This window comes from Clavelina lepadiformis, chromosome 4, assembly GCF_947623445.1.
Source record: "Clavelina lepadiformis chromosome 4, kaClaLepa1.1, whole genome shotgun sequence".
In the NCBI taxonomy this organism is placed as follows: Eukaryota; Metazoa; Chordata; class Ascidiacea; order Aplousobranchia; family Clavelinidae; genus Clavelina; species Clavelina lepadiformis.
This window is the reverse complement of record NC_135243.1, coordinates 20487484-20506235: the sequence shown is the minus strand read 5'-3', so window position 1 is coordinate 20506235 and position 18752 is coordinate 20487484. Positions and strand designations below refer to the sequence as shown.

The 18752-nt window shown below is 38.6% G+C and overlaps 1 protein-coding gene, 2 long non-coding RNA genes and 1 pseudogene across 5 annotated transcripts in view; 1 reads left to right on the top strand and 3 right to left on the bottom strand.

The window, feature by feature from the left end:
• The window catches only part of LOC143451750 (uncharacterized), a 55589-nt gene extending 44816 nt beyond the window's left edge, over window positions 1-10773 (bottom strand). The window contains exon 1 of the long non-coding RNA XR_013114906.1: window positions 10155-10773. This is a non-coding gene — a long non-coding RNA (uncharacterized LOC143451750). The remainder of the gene's footprint in view (window positions 1-10154) is intronic.
• LOC143451749 (uncharacterized) lies at window positions 833-7104 on the top strand. Its single transcript, XR_013114905.1, has 4 exons — window positions 833-1095; window positions 1627-1821; window positions 2923-3095; window positions 5655-7104. It is a non-coding gene; the product is annotated as an uncharacterized LOC143451749 (long non-coding RNA).
• Window positions 8023-9210, bottom strand: LOC143451748 (polycystin-1-like protein 2). Of its 3 annotated transcripts, none has more exons than XM_076952473.1 (3): window positions 8576-8768; window positions 8274-8471; window positions 8023-8177 (listed from the first exon to the last, which is right to left on the bottom strand). In XM_076952473.1, the coding sequence occupies exons 1-3, from the start codon at window positions 8766-8768 to the stop codon at window positions 8023-8025; spliced, it is 546 nt and encodes a 181-aa protein (XP_076808588.1). The 3 variants fall into 3 exon arrangements, with proteins under 3 accessions (XP_076808588.1, XP_076808589.1, XP_076808590.1); XM_076952474.1 differs by lacking the exon at window positions 8023-8177 and adding an exon at window positions 9072-9210 and having other exon boundaries at window positions 8316-8471; window positions 8576-8699; XM_076952475.1 differs by lacking the exon at window positions 8023-8177 and adding an exon at window positions 9072-9210 and having other exon boundaries at window positions 8338-8471; window positions 8550-8699.
• Window positions 10774-17704: 6931 nt separating the features above from the next.
• On the bottom strand, window positions 17705-17815 carry LOC143457922 (U5 spliceosomal RNA; annotated as a pseudogene).
• Window positions 17816-18752: the final 937 nt, after the last annotated feature.

Genomic DNA, 18752 nt, shown 5'->3' with positions numbered 1-18752 from the left:
GTAAGGACGACCACTTCAATTACAATGTTTGTCTGTTGAATTGTAGTCCTCGATAATAAATGAGTCTCAGGTCGTTGTTTTGCTTCTCTTAATCTTAGAATCAATTGTACACCTCGACAACTGTATAATCTGATTATATTGAAGTTTCATTGAACGAATAAATCAAGATAGAACATTGTGACAGCAACAGCATAAAGACATGTTGCGTCGTTGAACGTACGACTGAAAAGGGATGACTCGTAATGCACGCACAGTAACAGAGAAGCAAGGATTACGTCACAAAGTGTTATGCTTCGCTGATTCGATAAACGAGAATTCTATGTCGTACACAATTTTATGTTACATTAATTGATATATTTATCACAAGTATTATCCCTTTAACTTTTCGGACTTTTTTGGGACACTCATTGAATATAATTGTTATTGGGCCTGCTGTATCGCCTCTAGAAATACTAGTGCTGACTGCTGACAGAATGTTTTATGTTTCACTACTTCATATGAATTTGGTCGAATGAAGCGATTGGTCTGTGGCTTACCCCGCAGAATGCGTATTGAACAGTAACTTGTTGCATATAACCCAATATGAATCTATGGTCATTTACAACAAAACTTCTTTAATGAGTGATTGTTCAGTGCAAAAGATATATGGGTTTATTATTTCCCACCGTTTAAGAGCCGCTGGTCAAGATTCCAAGACGCGAAGGAGATGTGTATGTTTTAAACATGTGCGTTTTTACCATAGATATCCTATAAATAATACTAGAATGCTCTTTTTATTGTTGTCGACCAATCAGAAATGAAGCCAATTCAAAAGATTTGACGACAATGGTAAGGGACCCAAACTAGGCTCCGAACACGTTTTATAAGGCTTTCGGGCTGTTAGGTCCAATGTTAAATTTTGAGATATCCTTATCAATTTTATAATCTATATAAATCATGAGTAAAAGGGGAACTCAATGCTGTGCTTACGGTTGTGGAAAAAGACAATTAATAGCGCTACCGTAAGCGATAAGTCAATGGGAAGAAGTGCCATAGTGAAGGGAGCTCGGATGATGAGACAAGGAAGAAGATTTGTCATCCAAGAACCTTCCATGCGTAAGAATTTTTCGTTTTGTATAATAATAATCACTTACAACTATTGTTTCAATACCGGCACTGCGTACCGTATGTAAACTGTAGCATAGACTAGTGGCACTGACATAAAGTACCGGTACTGTAACTGAAAGATCTTTTCTGATTGCTTAAAGTGTTAAATATGCAAGCCTAGTATTGCCTATTTGTATTCGGTCTATAGTCTTACTGTATCTCTTAGTCTACTATAGGTTAGTTGCTTAAAACGGATTTGCAAAGAGCAATAGTGTAGTAGCCTAGCCTAGTACCGACAGGTGTTTTTGTGCAACAGGAATTAATAATTAAACAATCGTGTCTTTTCACCAATCGTTCAATTTAATGTGCTGTAAGTTCTGACCATCTCATTAACATTGCAGCTGTTGTTCACTGGCATGGCATTCAACCAATGACTTACCTCAGCTGAAAGTGCACCAAAACAATTTCAGCTACATTCGATAACATAATTTTATAAAAACTTATATTTATAGTACCAGTACACAAATATATGTACAACAGATTTCCATCATACTCAGACTGAAGGAAAGAATGGCTTGTGGCAATGCGCAGAGATTGATGGATTCCAACCAAACACTCAAAAATTTGCTCGGATCGTTTTCTTGAGAAATATTTTGATAGAACAGGGCAACGAAACAGGCTTAAAGATGGTGCTGCACCAACTCGTTTTAAGAAATTTTCTCAACATCTGAAAAAGTAAGGTTTTAAATTCCAGTAAGCCGGTGACATTTTATCTACAGTAAAAGTAATGAGTTTGCCTACCAGTTAAGCACTAACAAGAAAAATTAAAAGTGATTCCCTTAAAGCAGGGATGTCCAACCTGCGACCCGCTAGTCATTTTCACTCCAAATACTTTGATGACTGATACTGTTAAAGTAGTTAAATTCATCAATTTTTCTTGAAATTTAATAGGTTCTGCGGCCAATTGAATTATTTCAAGTGACAATGCGGCCCACTATGATAAAAGGTTGAACATCCCTGGTATAACATCATAAGTTAATATTCAACCATTTTATTTTTTGTTATCGGCGCGTTGGTGGCGAAGAAGCAATGGTAGTTGCTGATAGCATGCGCTAATACATGAGAATAAGTGCCAAAGCCACTTCCCAAGTACAGCGTTCATGAAAATAATGATGGTGTCAATTTTATGATAACAACTAGCATGGCCACTAAACAAAGAAATACAGAAAATTGGATATTAACCATCCAGATATTTGCAAACAAGCAAGTGGTGTGTTCAGGCCAAAGTTTGTTGACTACACCTTCAATTCTGTACTCCACACTGGATGGGAAAAGCAAACCCATCGTAAAAGAAACCCTAACCCAGGCGGAAGCCTAGTTTCTTACGACCATATATGGTAACAATGTTGAGCGTTGGTGTAGAGCCCTAGATTGTACAGCACAATTGCACAGTGACGATGATATCTGAATAGATGCGATGATTGTTGCTCGCTGCATGATCGAGTATTATTTGTTAGTTACATCGCCAGAAAGATATATCATGGTGGTTTTGTTAAAAGGGAAAATTTTTTGCTGGGTTATTTTTCAATCGATTGACCGGATCTGGAATTTGTGCGAAAAGTTCGATCTAGAAAATATGCAAAAAAAGCCACCGATAGCTATTACAATAAAATTATCTTGTAGTCTGGTAATCATGCACATGCTGGTTGCTTACTGCTTTGTGTTTAAACTTTGACAACAGTTACTTTTAAATCATTAAAAAAACAAAAAAAAAAGTTATATGATGAACTAGTTGCTACTACATTGCATATTCAGTAATTGATTATTTGTCACTAGATGGAGAGCATTCCTGAGGGTGTTCCAAGATCAGAAGATTGGATTGCTGTCTTCGATTCTACTTTAACCACGATCTGCTGTTTCCTTCACGTTAGCTAGGTCTCGACAGCCAGGACAAATTTGAGTCTGCGCAAACTGGCCGGATTCATTTGCTGTCCACTTCATGGGCGAAGGTGAGAAAAATTTTGTGAAAAATTTACTAAAGGCTATTTAGTAGGAGTTAATACAGTTTAGGATTAGGCGAACGAATGCTTAAGAAGCAAATCTTAATGCATTCAACTCCATTTTTTCTTTTTCCAATTCATGACCTCGGTTTTCTTCATACTTAAACGCATTTATTGCAACACGCAGCCAAAATAGTTGTTGAATTTTACATCACATCGCAAAACCAAAGTTTACATGCGTTGTCCTGAATTAAATTACACCATGCCAATTTGAAATTTGTCACTAGATTTTAAACACATATAACTTTGGAGAGCTACTGTAAAGGCGAAGAAGTGGTGCATGGCTTCCAATTTGGTAATTTACAAACTGTTGAACAGTAGAATAGGAAACCAAATTTAGGTTTCGAAATAAACTATTCTACTGTAGAACAGTAAAGCATTTTTGTTTGTACACCCCTCAAATAATAGTTAATAACTAATAAGTTACTTACAGTAAGTAATAAGTTAATAGTGAGTAAAACTAAAGTAATTTTGATCAATAAAGCTATAATAAGAGTAAATGCGTTGTCTGATCGGCGCCTATGTCAACTGAGAAAGCGATTAGAGCAGGGGTGTCAAACTCAATTGTACCAGGGGCCAAAACTCAAAACTTATTTAATGCTGCGGGCCGTAAGGATAAAACTTGATTGAACGTTTCGTGACACGAGTACATGAATTGGAATAGGCAGTGAAACAACACCAAGTTTTTGATGTGTTTGACGATGATTGACTGGGCTATTTTTGATTATTCTTTTATTACATCATTATGTTTTATTCATCCCCTTGCAAAAGCATTAAAGAATTTACAAACAATAAAGAAAAAAGCAGCCCAGATTACAAGCGTTAGAATAAATTGATTTATTCTATCGTATGATGATTGATGAGGCAACTGAGGTGCTGTTGTACAGTATTGTGCGATTTGTTATAATCTTGTTTCTTGTTTGAAAACATTAAGTTATACTGTACAATGATCTCGCGGGCCAGAAATAGTTCAATGCATAAAATAGCATTGCGGGCCAATTTTTATTGTAAAGCGGGCCGGATGTGGCCCGCGGGCCGGGAGTTTGACACATATGGATTAGAGTCTAAATTGCGATGATGCGACAACCGGCGGTGCTACGGTTGTAATGGACTTTGGCAAGACATTAATGACGCTTCCTCCTGTTCACCGATTCTGGTGAACAGCTTTAAGTCGGGCCAACAGATCAAATGAAAAGCAAGAAATCATGGCCTATTGTAAAAACAGTGAAAATTTACAATCGTCACCGCCGTTCGTGCAAAAATTTCTTTCAACTTGCGAATATACAGTGCAGGTTAATTGAAAAATAACTCCTTTTTTTTACAAGAAATGAACATGATAAAAAACATATTGCCTCTAGTTTGGTATTTTGATATAAGCAGCAGCATAGACTATCAACTATGCAGGTCGCCTAGGAACCGTATCAACTATGCAGGTCGCCTAGAAACCGTATCAACTGATTCATTAAAGAATTCTTGTGAGATGGAAGACATAAATTCTCTCAATGATTTTGATTTTCATGCAAAATGGCTGCTTCAGATCAAGCTGTTGTTGCTCGTAAATGACTGAACGCCCACTTCCCTGGGAGGTTGGTGGGTCGTCGTGGTCCGCATGACTGGCCAGCCAGAAGGTCTGATTTGGCACCATTCGAGTTTGGACGGGCGAAGATGAGAAATTATGTCTTCCATCCCAGCAGAATTCCTCATGAAATCAGTGGATGCAATTCAAATGCGGTTTGAGAAGCTGGTGGCAAATGCTATTGGCTGATATAGAATTTTGGAGAAAACTCGACGCTATGTACGTGTTCTGAGTTCTCGTCTTGATTTCTTGTTCAGATTGTACTGTAGTTCAGAAATAATTAATAAGAATTTAAAAATAGGGAGTTACTTTCCAATCACCTTGTAGAATTGGAAACGATAACGTACCGTATCATAAACCATACTTTACCATTCAAATAAGACATTTCTTCGCTTAAAAATAGTAAACTACACAGTATAGTGTGTTAGGCATTGTGACTCGGCAACACTTCCAAGTCAGCTTTATGGAGAAACACTTTGTTTAATAAATCGTATTTCTATATTCCCCTGCGTGTTTATCTTGCGGTTGGTTCTTTAACGCGTTGGAGAACGATAGATTGGTTTGCTCAATTTTTCTCTCTTGTATTTTCTCCTTATTGAGCCACGATTAAGGTAAGAGCGGGGCCTCACTTTAGGAAAAAATAAATCATCAAAAACACGTTCAGCGCGCTCACTAAATCATAGTTTTGATAAGTATCTAACGGTGGCAAAAGAGGAATCCAATCGTGAAGATAGTGTCTCGGATTGTTTAACACTGAAAATTAAGCAATCACCACGACCGACCACAAACACTTTTAAAGATTCCAGAATTATGACTGCTTCAATGAAAGCGATCACGAACGAAACCAACCTTAAGCTTGATCAAGTGTTAGCAGGTGTGACGTAATCTTAACTTTTTATAATTTGGTAACAATGGCTTACCAATCTTTGCAGGTTTCAAGCCTATACATCATACCGTACATGACGCAAACCACAGTCGACGTGACCGTAACTGCAACGATGTAGAACCAGCCAACGTAAATAGAAAAGTGAACAACAGCAAGAGTATCCAGCGTGTTGGGATCAATTTCCAAGATTGTGAGTTCTGACAATGGCGACCTGGATATAAACAATTTTTTTTCACAAATAGACTGATTTCAAGGAAAGCAACCAGCATTACCTTGCCAACGGTCTGACTACGTATGATGACGTCAACACTTTAACTGGCGATGACGTAGTAGCCACATTTTCTTTGACACAAGTTGAGCTAAACTTCTTCTTTTTTGACGACGTCATAGCTTTTACTGGCGATGACGTAGTAGCCACATTTCGTTTGACGCGCGACGTGCTAGACTTTTTCTTTTTTTATGACGTCATAGGTTTTACTGGCGATGACGTAGTGGCCACAATTTCTTTGACTCAAGTCGAGCTAGACTTTTTCTTTCTGACGACGTCATAGCTTTTACTGGCGATGACGTAGTAGCCACATTTCGTATGACTCGCGACGGAATGTGCTTGGCCATTTTTGATGACGTTATGCCATTATTTACTTGCGATGACGCAGTGTCCACATTTTGTTGACGACGACGTTTTGTTGACGACGACGACGACATTACTGGCGATGACGTAGTAGCCACATTTCGTTTGACGCGCGACGTGCTAGACTTTTTCTTTTTTGATGACGTCATAGGTTTTACTGGCGATGACGTAGTGGCCACAGTTTCTTTGACTCAAGTCGAGCTAGACTTTTTCTTTTCTGACGACGTCATAGCTTTTACTGGCGATGACGTAGTAGCCACATTTCGTATGGCTCGCGACGGAATGTGCTTGGCCATTTTTGATGACGTTATGCCATTATTTACTTGCGATGACGCAGTGTCCACATTTTGTTCGACACGTGACCACGTAATTTTTTTGTCCATCGAATTTAGGGGATTTTTCTCTTGCCTTTTTGTTTCGTTTACAATTTCAACCTTTCCCGAGAAAGTTGGTGGTTGTTTGATGAAGAGATTTGAGATTTCTTTAGATGTCGTTGGACAATCTTTATCGTCTGGAATATGTTCACCAATTTTTTATGTTTTGGTCAAATTTCGCTTTTTTGCTTGTGGTATATTTCTATTGTTTTTTTTTCACCATGATGCTGGTTTTTGGGACGTCATGGCTCCGCACAAATGACGTGGTTGCTTTATGCTCCCCCAGGGTTAGTATTGCGGATTGTAGATAGTTGTCCAAGGTTGGATTTTCGTTTCTTTTCAGTCGTTGGGCACGATGAAACAATAGGCTGATTATAAAGGGCTCGGGAAAGCACATTAAAACACTCTCAATACCTTTATGACAAAGTCAAAAATTATTTATTATTCAAAAACACGTTCAGCGCGCTCACTAAGTCATAGTTTTGATAAGTATCTAACGGTGGCAAAAGAGGAACACAATCGCGAAGATCGTGTCTCTGATTGTTTACCACTGAAAAGTAAGCAATCACGACCACTTTCAAAGATTCCAGAATTATGACTGTTTCAATGAAAGCGCTCACGAACGAAACCAACCTAAAGTTTGATCAAGTGTTAGCAGGTGTGACGTAATGTTAACTTTTTATAATTTGGTAACAATGGCTTACCCATCTCTCCGGGTTTCAAGCCCATACGTCATACTGTACATGACGCAAATCACAGTCGAATTGACCAAACTGCAACGACATAGAACCAAGCCAACGTAAATAGAAAAGTGAACAATAGCAAGAGGAACCAGCGTGTTGGGATCAATTGCCAAGATTGTGAGTTGTTGTTTGTGCTTCAGCAGCAAACAATGGCGACCTGGATATAAACAATTTTATTTCACAAACAAACTGACTTCAACATAAGCAACCAATATTACCTTGCCGACGGTCTGACTACGTATGATGACGTAGTAGCTACATTTCGTCTGACGCGCGACGTGCTAGACTTTTTATTTTTTGATGACGTCATAGATTTTACTTGGCGATGACGTAGTATCCACATTTTCTTTAACTCGAGTCGAGGTAGACGTTTTCTTTTTTGACGACGTCATAGCTTTTTCTGGCGATGATGTAGCGGCCACATTTCTTTGACGCTCGACCACGTAATTGTTTTGTCCATCGAATTTAGGGGATTTTTCTCTTGCCTTTTTGTTTCGTTTACAATTTCAACCTTTCCCGAGAAAGTTGGTGGTTGTTTGATGAAGAGATTTGAGATTTCTTTAGATGTCGTTGGACGATCTTTATCGTCTGGAATATGTTCACCAATTTTTTATGTTTTGGTCAAATTTCGCTTTTTTGCTTGCGGTATATTTCTATTGTTTTTTTTCACCATGGTGTCGGTTTTTGGGACGTCATTGTTCCGCACAAATGACGTGGTTGCTTTATGCTCCCCCATGGTGAGTATTGTGGATTGTTGGCATGACGAAACAATAGGCTAATTATAAAGGGCTCGGGAAAACACATTAAAGCACTCCCAATACCTTTATGACAAAGTCAGAAATTATTAAGACTAAAGCAACCTGATTGTTTAAAAGATAAAAAAATTTTGGTTTTTATTAACTTTTGACTGAACTTACCAACGGCAATGTGGGACCTCTTGAAGTAATAGTGCCCAAATGTCAGCATTTTCCGTCCATGGCGTAACTGTGTCCATGAAACATGATAGATGTTAACATGACCATGAACATGAAGAGAGAACACGTCGCCACTCTTTCCACCCTCGTCATGAGGTAATGCTGCCATGGTCTCTGCCGTAGATGGAATACCAGACGTGTCTGAAAATAAGAAGGTTATGAGATAGTAATCCGGCGCAGTAGGTTGAAAATTTTAACCAACATACTTTACTTTCGCACTTTAAGAGAAACAACTTGTTAGATACTTGCAGTTCCTCTAACGTAGCGGCCCGGACTGTATCTTCCAGGACGTCGCTGAATTTGGTGCCACACAGAAAGAACCGACATTCGTTGGTTTCCAAATCTCGTATATCCATTCGTTCCAGGTACCTGACGTATAGCTTGCAATAAATAAATCCTACCAGTGTTGTGAGTCGGGGTGGGAGTTCCGGGTCTCATTCGAGTTTAAGTATGATAACAGGCCTGAAATTATACTTTGATGTACAGTAACACATCATTTTGCCATAAATGCGTCGCGATTTCACTTTGTTTACACGAGTGCGCAGAGTGCTAAAACCTTCCGCAAAGAGCAAAGCGCAGTTTGGAAAAGGATGACAGTCAAAGAATGTCATCAAAATATGAATTTGAGTCGTTTAGTAAACTTATCTGTAGGGCCTAATTTAGGGTTTATATAAGTTTGAGGTTTCACTTTATCAATATAAGGCCCTTGTACAACTCTGATTTCTTCAATCTAAATAATACCAATCTGGACTGCTTCCTCCTTCAATGCACCACATCCTAACTGCGTTGATATCTCCTAAGCTATTTGGTGTGGTAATAAGGGAAGGTTGCACGCTACCCACGGATAGGACGTTGTCGCTTTCTCTCTAAACAAAAAAATAATTATTAATTATTATTATTACGTCAGAACCAAATGTAGCGGCCTGGGTGGCATTTTATGCAATGCAAAAGTATTCCACCCCGCCCCTGCCATAGCTTTTGGTAAACAAGGTCAACGCTTTCCCCGATGCCTTGACGTCGTTATCAAACTTTTTATGACATAGAACATGTATATTCTTGATAAACTTTGTGTTGTAATTGTTGCTTGTGACTTACAACTCTTTGTCGTATCTGCTACATACGTTTTACTTACAATTTACGAATGTGTCATTACTGAGATTTCGCAATCTGTGTAATCCTCTTTTGAGTAAAATCATTACAGCCAAAAACATGGTTAACTGATGTATTTTGCGATTTGAATTTGGAAAAGTTTGTCCTGTATATATTTTCTTTTTCTGTGCTGTTTTTCCGCAATAAAATATCGCCTTTTACTAAAAGATTTCCGTGTTTGGGAGCAATACAATGAGTCTAGTTTATTTTTCTACCTCGCCAAGGCGAGGCAATATTCTTCATTAATTAAAAGTTAAGCACAGCAGTGTGCCACATGACTTGCATTGTTAAACGAACGTTTATGCCGGCTGCGTTCGATGGTGGGATCACGACATATGGCCGTGAACAAACTCACCGGCGACAACTGGTAGTGGACAACTGACCGTCGATAAATTGGCCGGCGGTCAAATTAACAGGCGACAAATTGGCCGTCAAACGGTCAAAATTCTAATTCACTATCTAGTCACTATCCAGTATGTGTATTGCAGTCAAGGTTGTTGTTGTTACTCGTATTTCCGGAAATATTTCTGTTAATTTCAATAAATGTTTCAATGTGTATTGAAATAAAAAAAATTTATGTTAAAAACAAAGGAAATAGTTACAAACAAATATTTACATATCATATACTGCCATCAACTTAAACACAATAATTCAGCACTTGCACGGTCAATTTACCTCCCGGTCAATTTTCATTCCGGTAAGTCTGTTCTCGGTTAGTTTGTTCGCGGTCAATTTACATCACAGTCAGTTTGTTCGCGGTCAATTTACGTCACGTTCAGTTGTCCCCGGTGAGTTTGTTCGCGGTCATTTTCCCGCGGCCATATGTCGTGGAACCTTCGATGGTCAGCGACACGACACGGCGGTTATGAGATACTCAATATTCCCGTGTATGCGGATTTGTTTATTTAAAACGTTTGACCCCATTTTGCAGGGAAAAAATTGAAAACAAGGTTTTGTCTTTGGAAAACCGCACGATAGAACACCAAGTCGGTCACCAACTTTCCAACCTCCTCGGCATCCAGATTGATAATTAATTAATCGTACATCGCATGCCACCTTCCCATCGATTTATTATGAGCACATGCTCGAAATAATCAGGAAGCATGGTGTCTCACTGCAAGAGATCAGAAACAGTCAAGCTCTCCAGTATATCGTCGTATTGCGTTACATTGTCATCGATGCCATTTGCAAAGCATTGGTCTCATAATACTTAATATTGTCTTCACAATCGGAAGACACTTTTGCACGCAACTTAACTAGTAAAGTTAGAAACAGGACCTTCCATGCGACACAACCCCTGAACTATTACAAACGACGAATTTCTGAAGAATTAATCTCGCCACAGCAGACATCGAATAACGACCAACACAACTTCCTGAGTTGTTTGACAGCATCGATGTCAGACGACGACAGGGAAGCCCTTGACACGGACATTGGCCATGACGAAATTTATAACGCTATTAGAAATATCTCGAAAGGAAAAACGCCCCGATGATATCAGTGTAGAATTGTATCAGGGATGCTGGAGCACAATTGGTGGAGGTTTTATAAAAATCATAAAAACGTGGTATAAAAATGCTTACACGTCAAAATCTACTTTATAGTAAAGTCCTCTTGATTACGCCAATCCACAAAAAGACGTAAAAGAAGATTTCCCGATCACTCTTTTAAACAGCGATGTTAACATTTACATTTACAAAAGTCTTCACAAACCGGCTGAAACGATATCAGGCAAAATACCCATGAGCAACATTATGCGCAGCCTGGAAAGTAAGACTTTCATGAAAACGCGTGTGCACACGACTCGAAGTGTGTGTTTATCTCAATAGACTTTTAAACGGCGGTCGATCCGATAAGAACCTCGGCCATTACTGTACTATTAATTGCGTTTTTAAATCAAGACTGTTAGAAAGTTGAAATTAATGAGCGCGGTACATCGCTTGTGTTTGCTTGCTCATGTAAGCTGTTCAGTCTGTTCCCGTCATGCAAGGAAAATCCATTGCCAGTTTCGAAAATATTAGTCTCACTTTGTTTATAAGAAATGCAAAGTTTGTCTGTTCACTTCGTGGTGCCTTATAAAAACAATTGCTGTATTATATCTGCTCGTTAACTGTTCGTGAACATGAATCTTATTGTGCTATAGCTACAACGGTTAGCATCGTAACTTTCGATCCGCAGAGTTAATGGCGAAAAATAAACAATACAATACAATACAATCTTTCGCATTCTCTTTCTTATTTTGTCGGTTTATATCTTAAAGGTTGCGCCAGAACAGAGTGGACTAAATTGGTTTCAAGTATTTGATAGCCCGAGCCCGAGCTGATATTCACACGTACATCATATATTTAAAAATAATTTTTTTGCTGTTTATTTTTCATAGATATTTTATTGATAACATGTATATTTTATATACTCATTAAAAACACAAATGTTAAAAACCGAAAACAAATATACGAAATGATATAGTTTCATTACAGTGACAATGAATGTCTTAAGTGCACAACAACAATAACAAATACTGATGTCATTAATTTTAGTACGTGTCTTGTCAGTACATGTCTTATCTTTAGTACACAGCAATGTCGAACTGTTGTTGTTATTTTACCTATACAGAACAAACCAAGAAATAAGAATTAACACAACCAACAAAGCTGGTCATCGCCGTCTGAGTAAGTTTAAGCCGCTGTAGTCACGGTTCAATACTTATCAGAAACCCGCATTTTCTTCATCAAACGACGGCCAAACAATTACGTAGGCAATTACGGTTAGGCGGGGAAGCGTGTGTTTGACAAACGAACTACGGCAAGATAAATATCTTTAAGAGTGTTCTAAAAAAGATAATTTTGTGAGTGAAACTGTTTTAAACACAATTAAAACGTAAATATATGCCATGAAACTATCAATAATGGCCCATGATGTTACATATTACAAAAGTACCACAAACGCAAAGGTATTTTTGTTTTTTACTAAAAATTCAGCATATTGAATTCGTCACTCTGGCTTCCCTTCACAGTATAAATCTTTGGGCTGTATATATTTCCTCTTTGTGTGGTATTTTTCCGCAAATAAAATATCGCCTTTTACTAAAGATTTCCGTGTTTGGGAGCAATACAATGAGTCTAGTTTATTTTTCTACCTCGCCAAGGCGAGGCAATATTCTTCTTTAATTAAAAGTTAAGCACAGCAGTATGCCCCATAACTTACATTGTTAAACGAACGTTTATGCCGGCTGCGTTCGATGGTCAGCGTCACTACACGGCGGTTATGACATACTCAATATTCCCGTGTATGCGGATTTGTTTTATTTAAAAACGTTTGACTCTATTTTGCAGGGACAAAATAGAAAACAAGGTTTTGTCTTTGGAAAACCGCACGATAGAATACTAAATCGGTCACCAATTGTCCAACCTCCTCGGCATCCAGATTGGTAATTAATCGTACACCGCATGCCACCTTCCCATCGATTTATTATGAGCATATGCTCGAATTAATCAGGAAACATCGTTTCTCACTGCAAGAGATCTTAAGCGGAAAAGTAAAAAAATATGCCAGCGTATCACACGCGATTGTGACCCACAATCTTATTTTAATTCACCAGAACAATCGACATGGCCCAAAGTACACAACGCAATCCTCGCAAACGCCCAAAAACCTTTCAACTACAGGTTATTATGGAACGACTTACCCACTCGAGGTGAAATGACCAACTTTGTTTCCTACACGGAAACAGCATGTCGTTTTTGCGCCAACGGTCCCGACTCAGTGCTGCACACGATAGTTAAATGTAAAAAAATAAGCACTATTTGGGAATGTGCTTCAGACGTTGCGCAAACTCTAACTGGTAGTAACGAAATTAACTTCGATCCAACCACAATAACAAACTTCAACGGAATAGGTGGCCCAGATTTCGAGTCCGCCGACATGTTAACCTATTGGCTAACAATAGTAAAACAAAAGATTTGGAAACATAGGAATGCGATTCGGTTAATTTGAAAACCAAACTTTTAACCCTGACAAAATTATCAGGTCTATTAAGAGGACCGCATATGCTAGACGCACATGGGACCGTCGAAATGAAGGCCCCTTCAAACAGCAGATTGAAAAACTGTGTGCAGCAATACAAAAGTGTTTCACCCTGCCCCTACCATAGATTTTGGTAAACAAGGTCAACGCTTTTTCCAATGCCTTGACGTCGTTATCAAACTTTTTATGACTTAGAACCTGTGTATTCTTGATAAACTTTGTGTTGTGATTGTTGCTTGTGACGTACAACCTTTTGTCGTACCTGCTAAATACTTTTTTGCTCACATTTTATGAATGTGTCATTACTAAGATATCGCGATCTGTGTTATTGTCTATTGTTTGAATTCATTACAGCCACTAACATGATTAACTTATGTATTTTGCGATTTGAATTTAGAAAAGTTTGCCCTGTATATATTTTCTTTTTCTGTATTGTTTTTCCGCAATAAAACATCGCCTTTTCGTGGCACCCTGTACTTATTTCTCTTTGTGTGTTGTTTTCCCGCAGTAAAACATCGCCTTTTACTAAAGATTTCGAATCAGTATTGTTGAGCTACTCATTCCGAAGATATCCATTCGTTATTGAAGTTGTACCAGGAAGACAGCAACAGAATCCGATTGCTGGCTAAGACAAAGGCAGGTTACGCCTATTTTCAGACCAATCATGGAGATGCAAGCTTCTTTCGAAAAGACGAAGGACGATGCGGAAAGAGTTAATAACCAATGGAGGTTTCAAGCATCAACAAATTAGAGCCGAGATAGAGAGGTTTCGGTAAGGCTAAAAGAACCCAAACGAAGAGCCGATATTTACGCCTTGCTTAGCAAAACTGGAATTCCTTTACAGTTTGTAGAAGGAATCGTGCAAAGACCTGGCCGAAATGTCAAAATCACCTGTGTGAGCAAGGAAACCGCGATCAAACTTGCTGGAAAATTAAGACACGTCGAAGGGGTAATGAACGTTATTGCACAAGGTGATGCTCATACGCACTTAAGCATTGGATGGGTGCCAATCGACTTTCCACAAGAATGCCTGGTGGAGGCATTGAAGAGAATCGGTTTGGTCATATCGACAGTCCACGGTCGAGACAAGATTAAGGGCATTAAAGACGGCAGAAGATCTTCAAAGTTTCAAAGAAATACCTGATGGAGGCAAAACCACCCTCCTACATTTATTTCGGCCATTACAAGTTCGTGGTGGAATATGAAGACCAGGAAAAAACATGCCATTATTGCGATGAAACCGGACATCTCGTTAAGGAATGTCCATACAATGTTACAAAACAAGACGCCGTTAATGAGTCATGGAAAGCAGTTGGTGAGACACGCCGCACTTTCGCTGGGGTGACTTTTAAGCAAATGGAGAACACGTCTACAGAAAGATATTCACCTGTGACGATTACGTCACGACTCATTTGTCATACACCTTCAAAAGAAGATTTTCCAGAATTGCCGAACAACTCGGGTGCTCTGAACAACCGCCATTCAACACCTTTAGCCAAGACAAAAACACCCAAATTGGGAACATCAAAAGGCCAAGTAGATCATTTCGACGGATCGATCGTCGAATTCAGCGACGAGGAAGACTCCTTAGATGACATTCCCAAAGACACCCTTGGGACTAACAAATGCCCATCTAGTGAAGAACAAAAAAGAGCCGACAAACGGGAACGATGTGAAGACTCAACATTATTGTCGACCGTAATACCACCCGGTCAGCGCCCGAAAAAAGAATCGTTGGATGGTGAAATTTTAGAAACTGACGAAGCGGACGTTTTGAAGGTAAATGACTTATCAAATATTAAATGCAGCTGTGGCGAAATTGTGCCCGAACCACGAAACAAACAGTTGGTGTATTGCAACTGTTGCCGTATGGTTCATTTTAAATGCCGATGTTTGGAGAAAAACATAAAATCCTCAAATAGACTCAAACAAGACACGTGCGATTCATGTGATTTTAGATATGTACCAGATGCTCAAGAACTGAACTAAAATTTCCTACGTTAAGTTATGACAACCTTTTTAAAAATAATCAGTTTTAATTGTCAGGGTTAAAACGATGCACCTAAAAGGAAAGCCTTGTTCGAAACGTTCAAGAAACTTGCTGCGCACATAATCCTGTTACAGGAAACAAAGTGCAATCCGAAGGACGTAAATAACTGGTCTAACGAATGGGATGTTGGCCCTTCCATTTTTAACGCAGCCAATACGAAAAAACACGCCAATGCAGGCACGGCGATATTGATAAACCACCCAGTAATTTCGTTTGCACAAACTAGGAGAGACGCCGAAGGTAAAGTTATTGCCGCAAATATCAAAATAGCGATTAAAATAATACAGCTTATCAACCTATATGCCCCAAACGTTCAAGTAGGACACTACCTGAAAAATAATGAATTTTGTCATAAGCTTTATAGTTACGTCAACCCCAACGTCCCTTTAGTAATAGGGGGCGATTGTGGACGATCCAGAGCGAGATCGTTTCCCTCCCCACAAAAAGCGAAGTATTAGAACGAAAATAGAACTTCCAAACTTCACCTAAGCTTTTGAACTCAACGATCCCTATGATCACTCCCAACACGGTGATGTAGATATTACTTGGCAAAGCGGTTCATCAAAATCTAGAATTGATCGTTTTTAAGTTTCTCAACAAATAAAAGTTAACGGTCTCCAAACGATGGAAAATCCCCTCTCTGAGCACAAAATGTTACTGGCAAATTGTGTTTCTTTCACCCTAGGGAAAAGAGGCCGCGGTGTCTGGAAAAATAATGTAAAGTTGTAAACGTGTTTCAAAACGTAAAATTTCGCAAAGCGCCTTGGCGAGGTAGGAAAATAAACTATAGACTCATTGCATTGCTCCCAAACACGGAAATCTTTAGTAAAAGGCGATATTTTATTGCGAAAAAACAACACAGAAAAAGAAAATATATACAGGGCAAACTTTTCTAAATTCAAATCGCAAAATACATCAGTTAACCATGTTAGTGACTGTAATGAATTCAAACAATAGACAATGACACAGATCGCGATATCTTAGTAATGACACATTCGTAAATTGTAAGCAAAAAAGTATTTAGCAGGTACGACAAAAGGTTGTACGTCGCAAGCAACAATTACAACACAAAGTTTATCAAGAATACACAACTTCTAAGTCATAAAAAGTTTGATAACGACGTCAAGGCATTGGGAAAAGCGTTGACCTTGTTTACCAAAATCTATGGTAGGGGCGGGGTGAAACACTTTTGTATTGCTGCACACAGTTTTTCAATCTGCTGTTTGAAGGGGCCTTCATTTCGACGGTCCCATGTGCGTCTAGCATACGCGGTCCTCTTAATAGACCTGATAATTTTGTCAGGGTTAAAAGTTTGGTTTTCAAACAGAATCGTGATTCTATGTTTCCAAATATTTTGTTTTACTATTGTTAGCCAATAGGTTAACATGTCGGCGGACTCGAAATCTGGGCCACCTATTCCGTTGAAGTTTGTTATTGTGGTTGGATCGAAGTTAATTTCGTTACTACTAGTTAAAATTTGCGCAACGCCGGAAGCAAATTCCCAAACAGTGCTTATTTTTTTACATTTAACTATCGTGTGCAGCACTGAGTCGGGACCGTTGGCGCAAAAACGGCATGCTGTTTCCGTGTAGGAAACAAAGTTGGTCATATCACCTCTAGTAGGCAGGTCATTCCATATTACCCTGTAGTTGAAAGTTTTTTTGGCGTTTGAAAGGATTGCGTTGTGTACTTTGGGCCATGTCGATTGTTCTGGTGAAACAAAATAAGACTGAGGGTCACAATCGCGTATGATACGCTGGTATATTTTTTTAACCTTTCCGCTTAAAATCTCTTTCAGTGAGACACGATGTTTCCTGATTATTTCGAGCATATGCTCATAATAAATCGATTGGGAGGTGGCATGCGATGTACGATTATTTATCTGGATGCCGAGGAGGTTGGACAATTGGTGACCGATTTGGTGTTCTATCGTGTGGTTTTCCAAAGACAAAACCTTGTTTTCTATTTTGTCCCTGCAAAATGGGGTCAAACGTTTTAAATAAAACAAATCCGCATACACGGGAATATTGAGTATGTCATAACCGCTGTGTAGTGACGCTGAACATCGAACGCAGCCGGCATAAACGTTCGTTTAACAATGCAAGTTATGTGGCAAACTGCTGTGCTTAACTCTTAATTAATGATGAATATTGCCTCGCCTTGGCGAGGTAGAAAAATAAACTAGACTCATTGTATTGCTCCCAAACACGGAAATCTTTAGTAAAAGGCGAAAGATTTATACTGTGAAGGGAAGCCAGAGTAACGGATTCTGTATGCTGAAATTGTACTAAAAAACAAAAATATCTTTGCGTTTGTGGTACTTTTCTAATATGTAACATCATAGGCAATTATTGATAGTTTCATGGCATATATTTACGTTTTAATTGTGTATAAAACAGTTTTACTAACAAAATTTCTTTTGTAGAACACTCTTAAAGATAATTATCTTGCTGTAGTTCAGGAATAAACGTTTGTCAAACACACGCTTCCCCGCTTAACCGTAATTGCTGACGTGATTGCTTGGCCGGCGTTTGAAGAAAAAGCGCGTTTCCGATAATTATTGAACCGTGACTACAGCGGCTTAAACTTACTCAGACGGGGGTGACCAGCCTTGTTGTTTGTGTTAATTGTTATTTCTTGGTTTATTCTGTATAGGTAAAATAACAACAACAGTTCGACATTGCTGTGTACTAAAGATAAGACATGTACCGACAAGACACGTACTAAAATTAATGACATCAGTATTTGTTGTTGAGCACTTAGGACATTCATTGTCACTGTAATGAAACTATTTACTACATCATTTCGTACATTTGATTTCGATTAATTATTAACATTTGTGTTTTTAATGTGTATATAAAATATACATGTTATCATCCTAATCTTTCTTGAAAGTATAAAAAAGGGCTGAGACCGAGCATAACAGCCAGTTATTTTTCTTTACACGCGTACTAATAGGCATTGGTAAGTATGCAAATAGGCTACACATCCATAACGCTTGCTTTTGGTGTGTGTACTACCGTATCAGAACGTTTATCTTCATGCATTGCGTTCTTTATTCTTATACATACATTCTTACTTATTTTATACACTTGATAATTTTTGCTTGTTAGCATTAAGCTTAAACATAACTCAAGTATCTAAATTGCAGATTCCTAGCATGAAACCCAACCTTATCTCAAGCTTTCATATGCCTACAG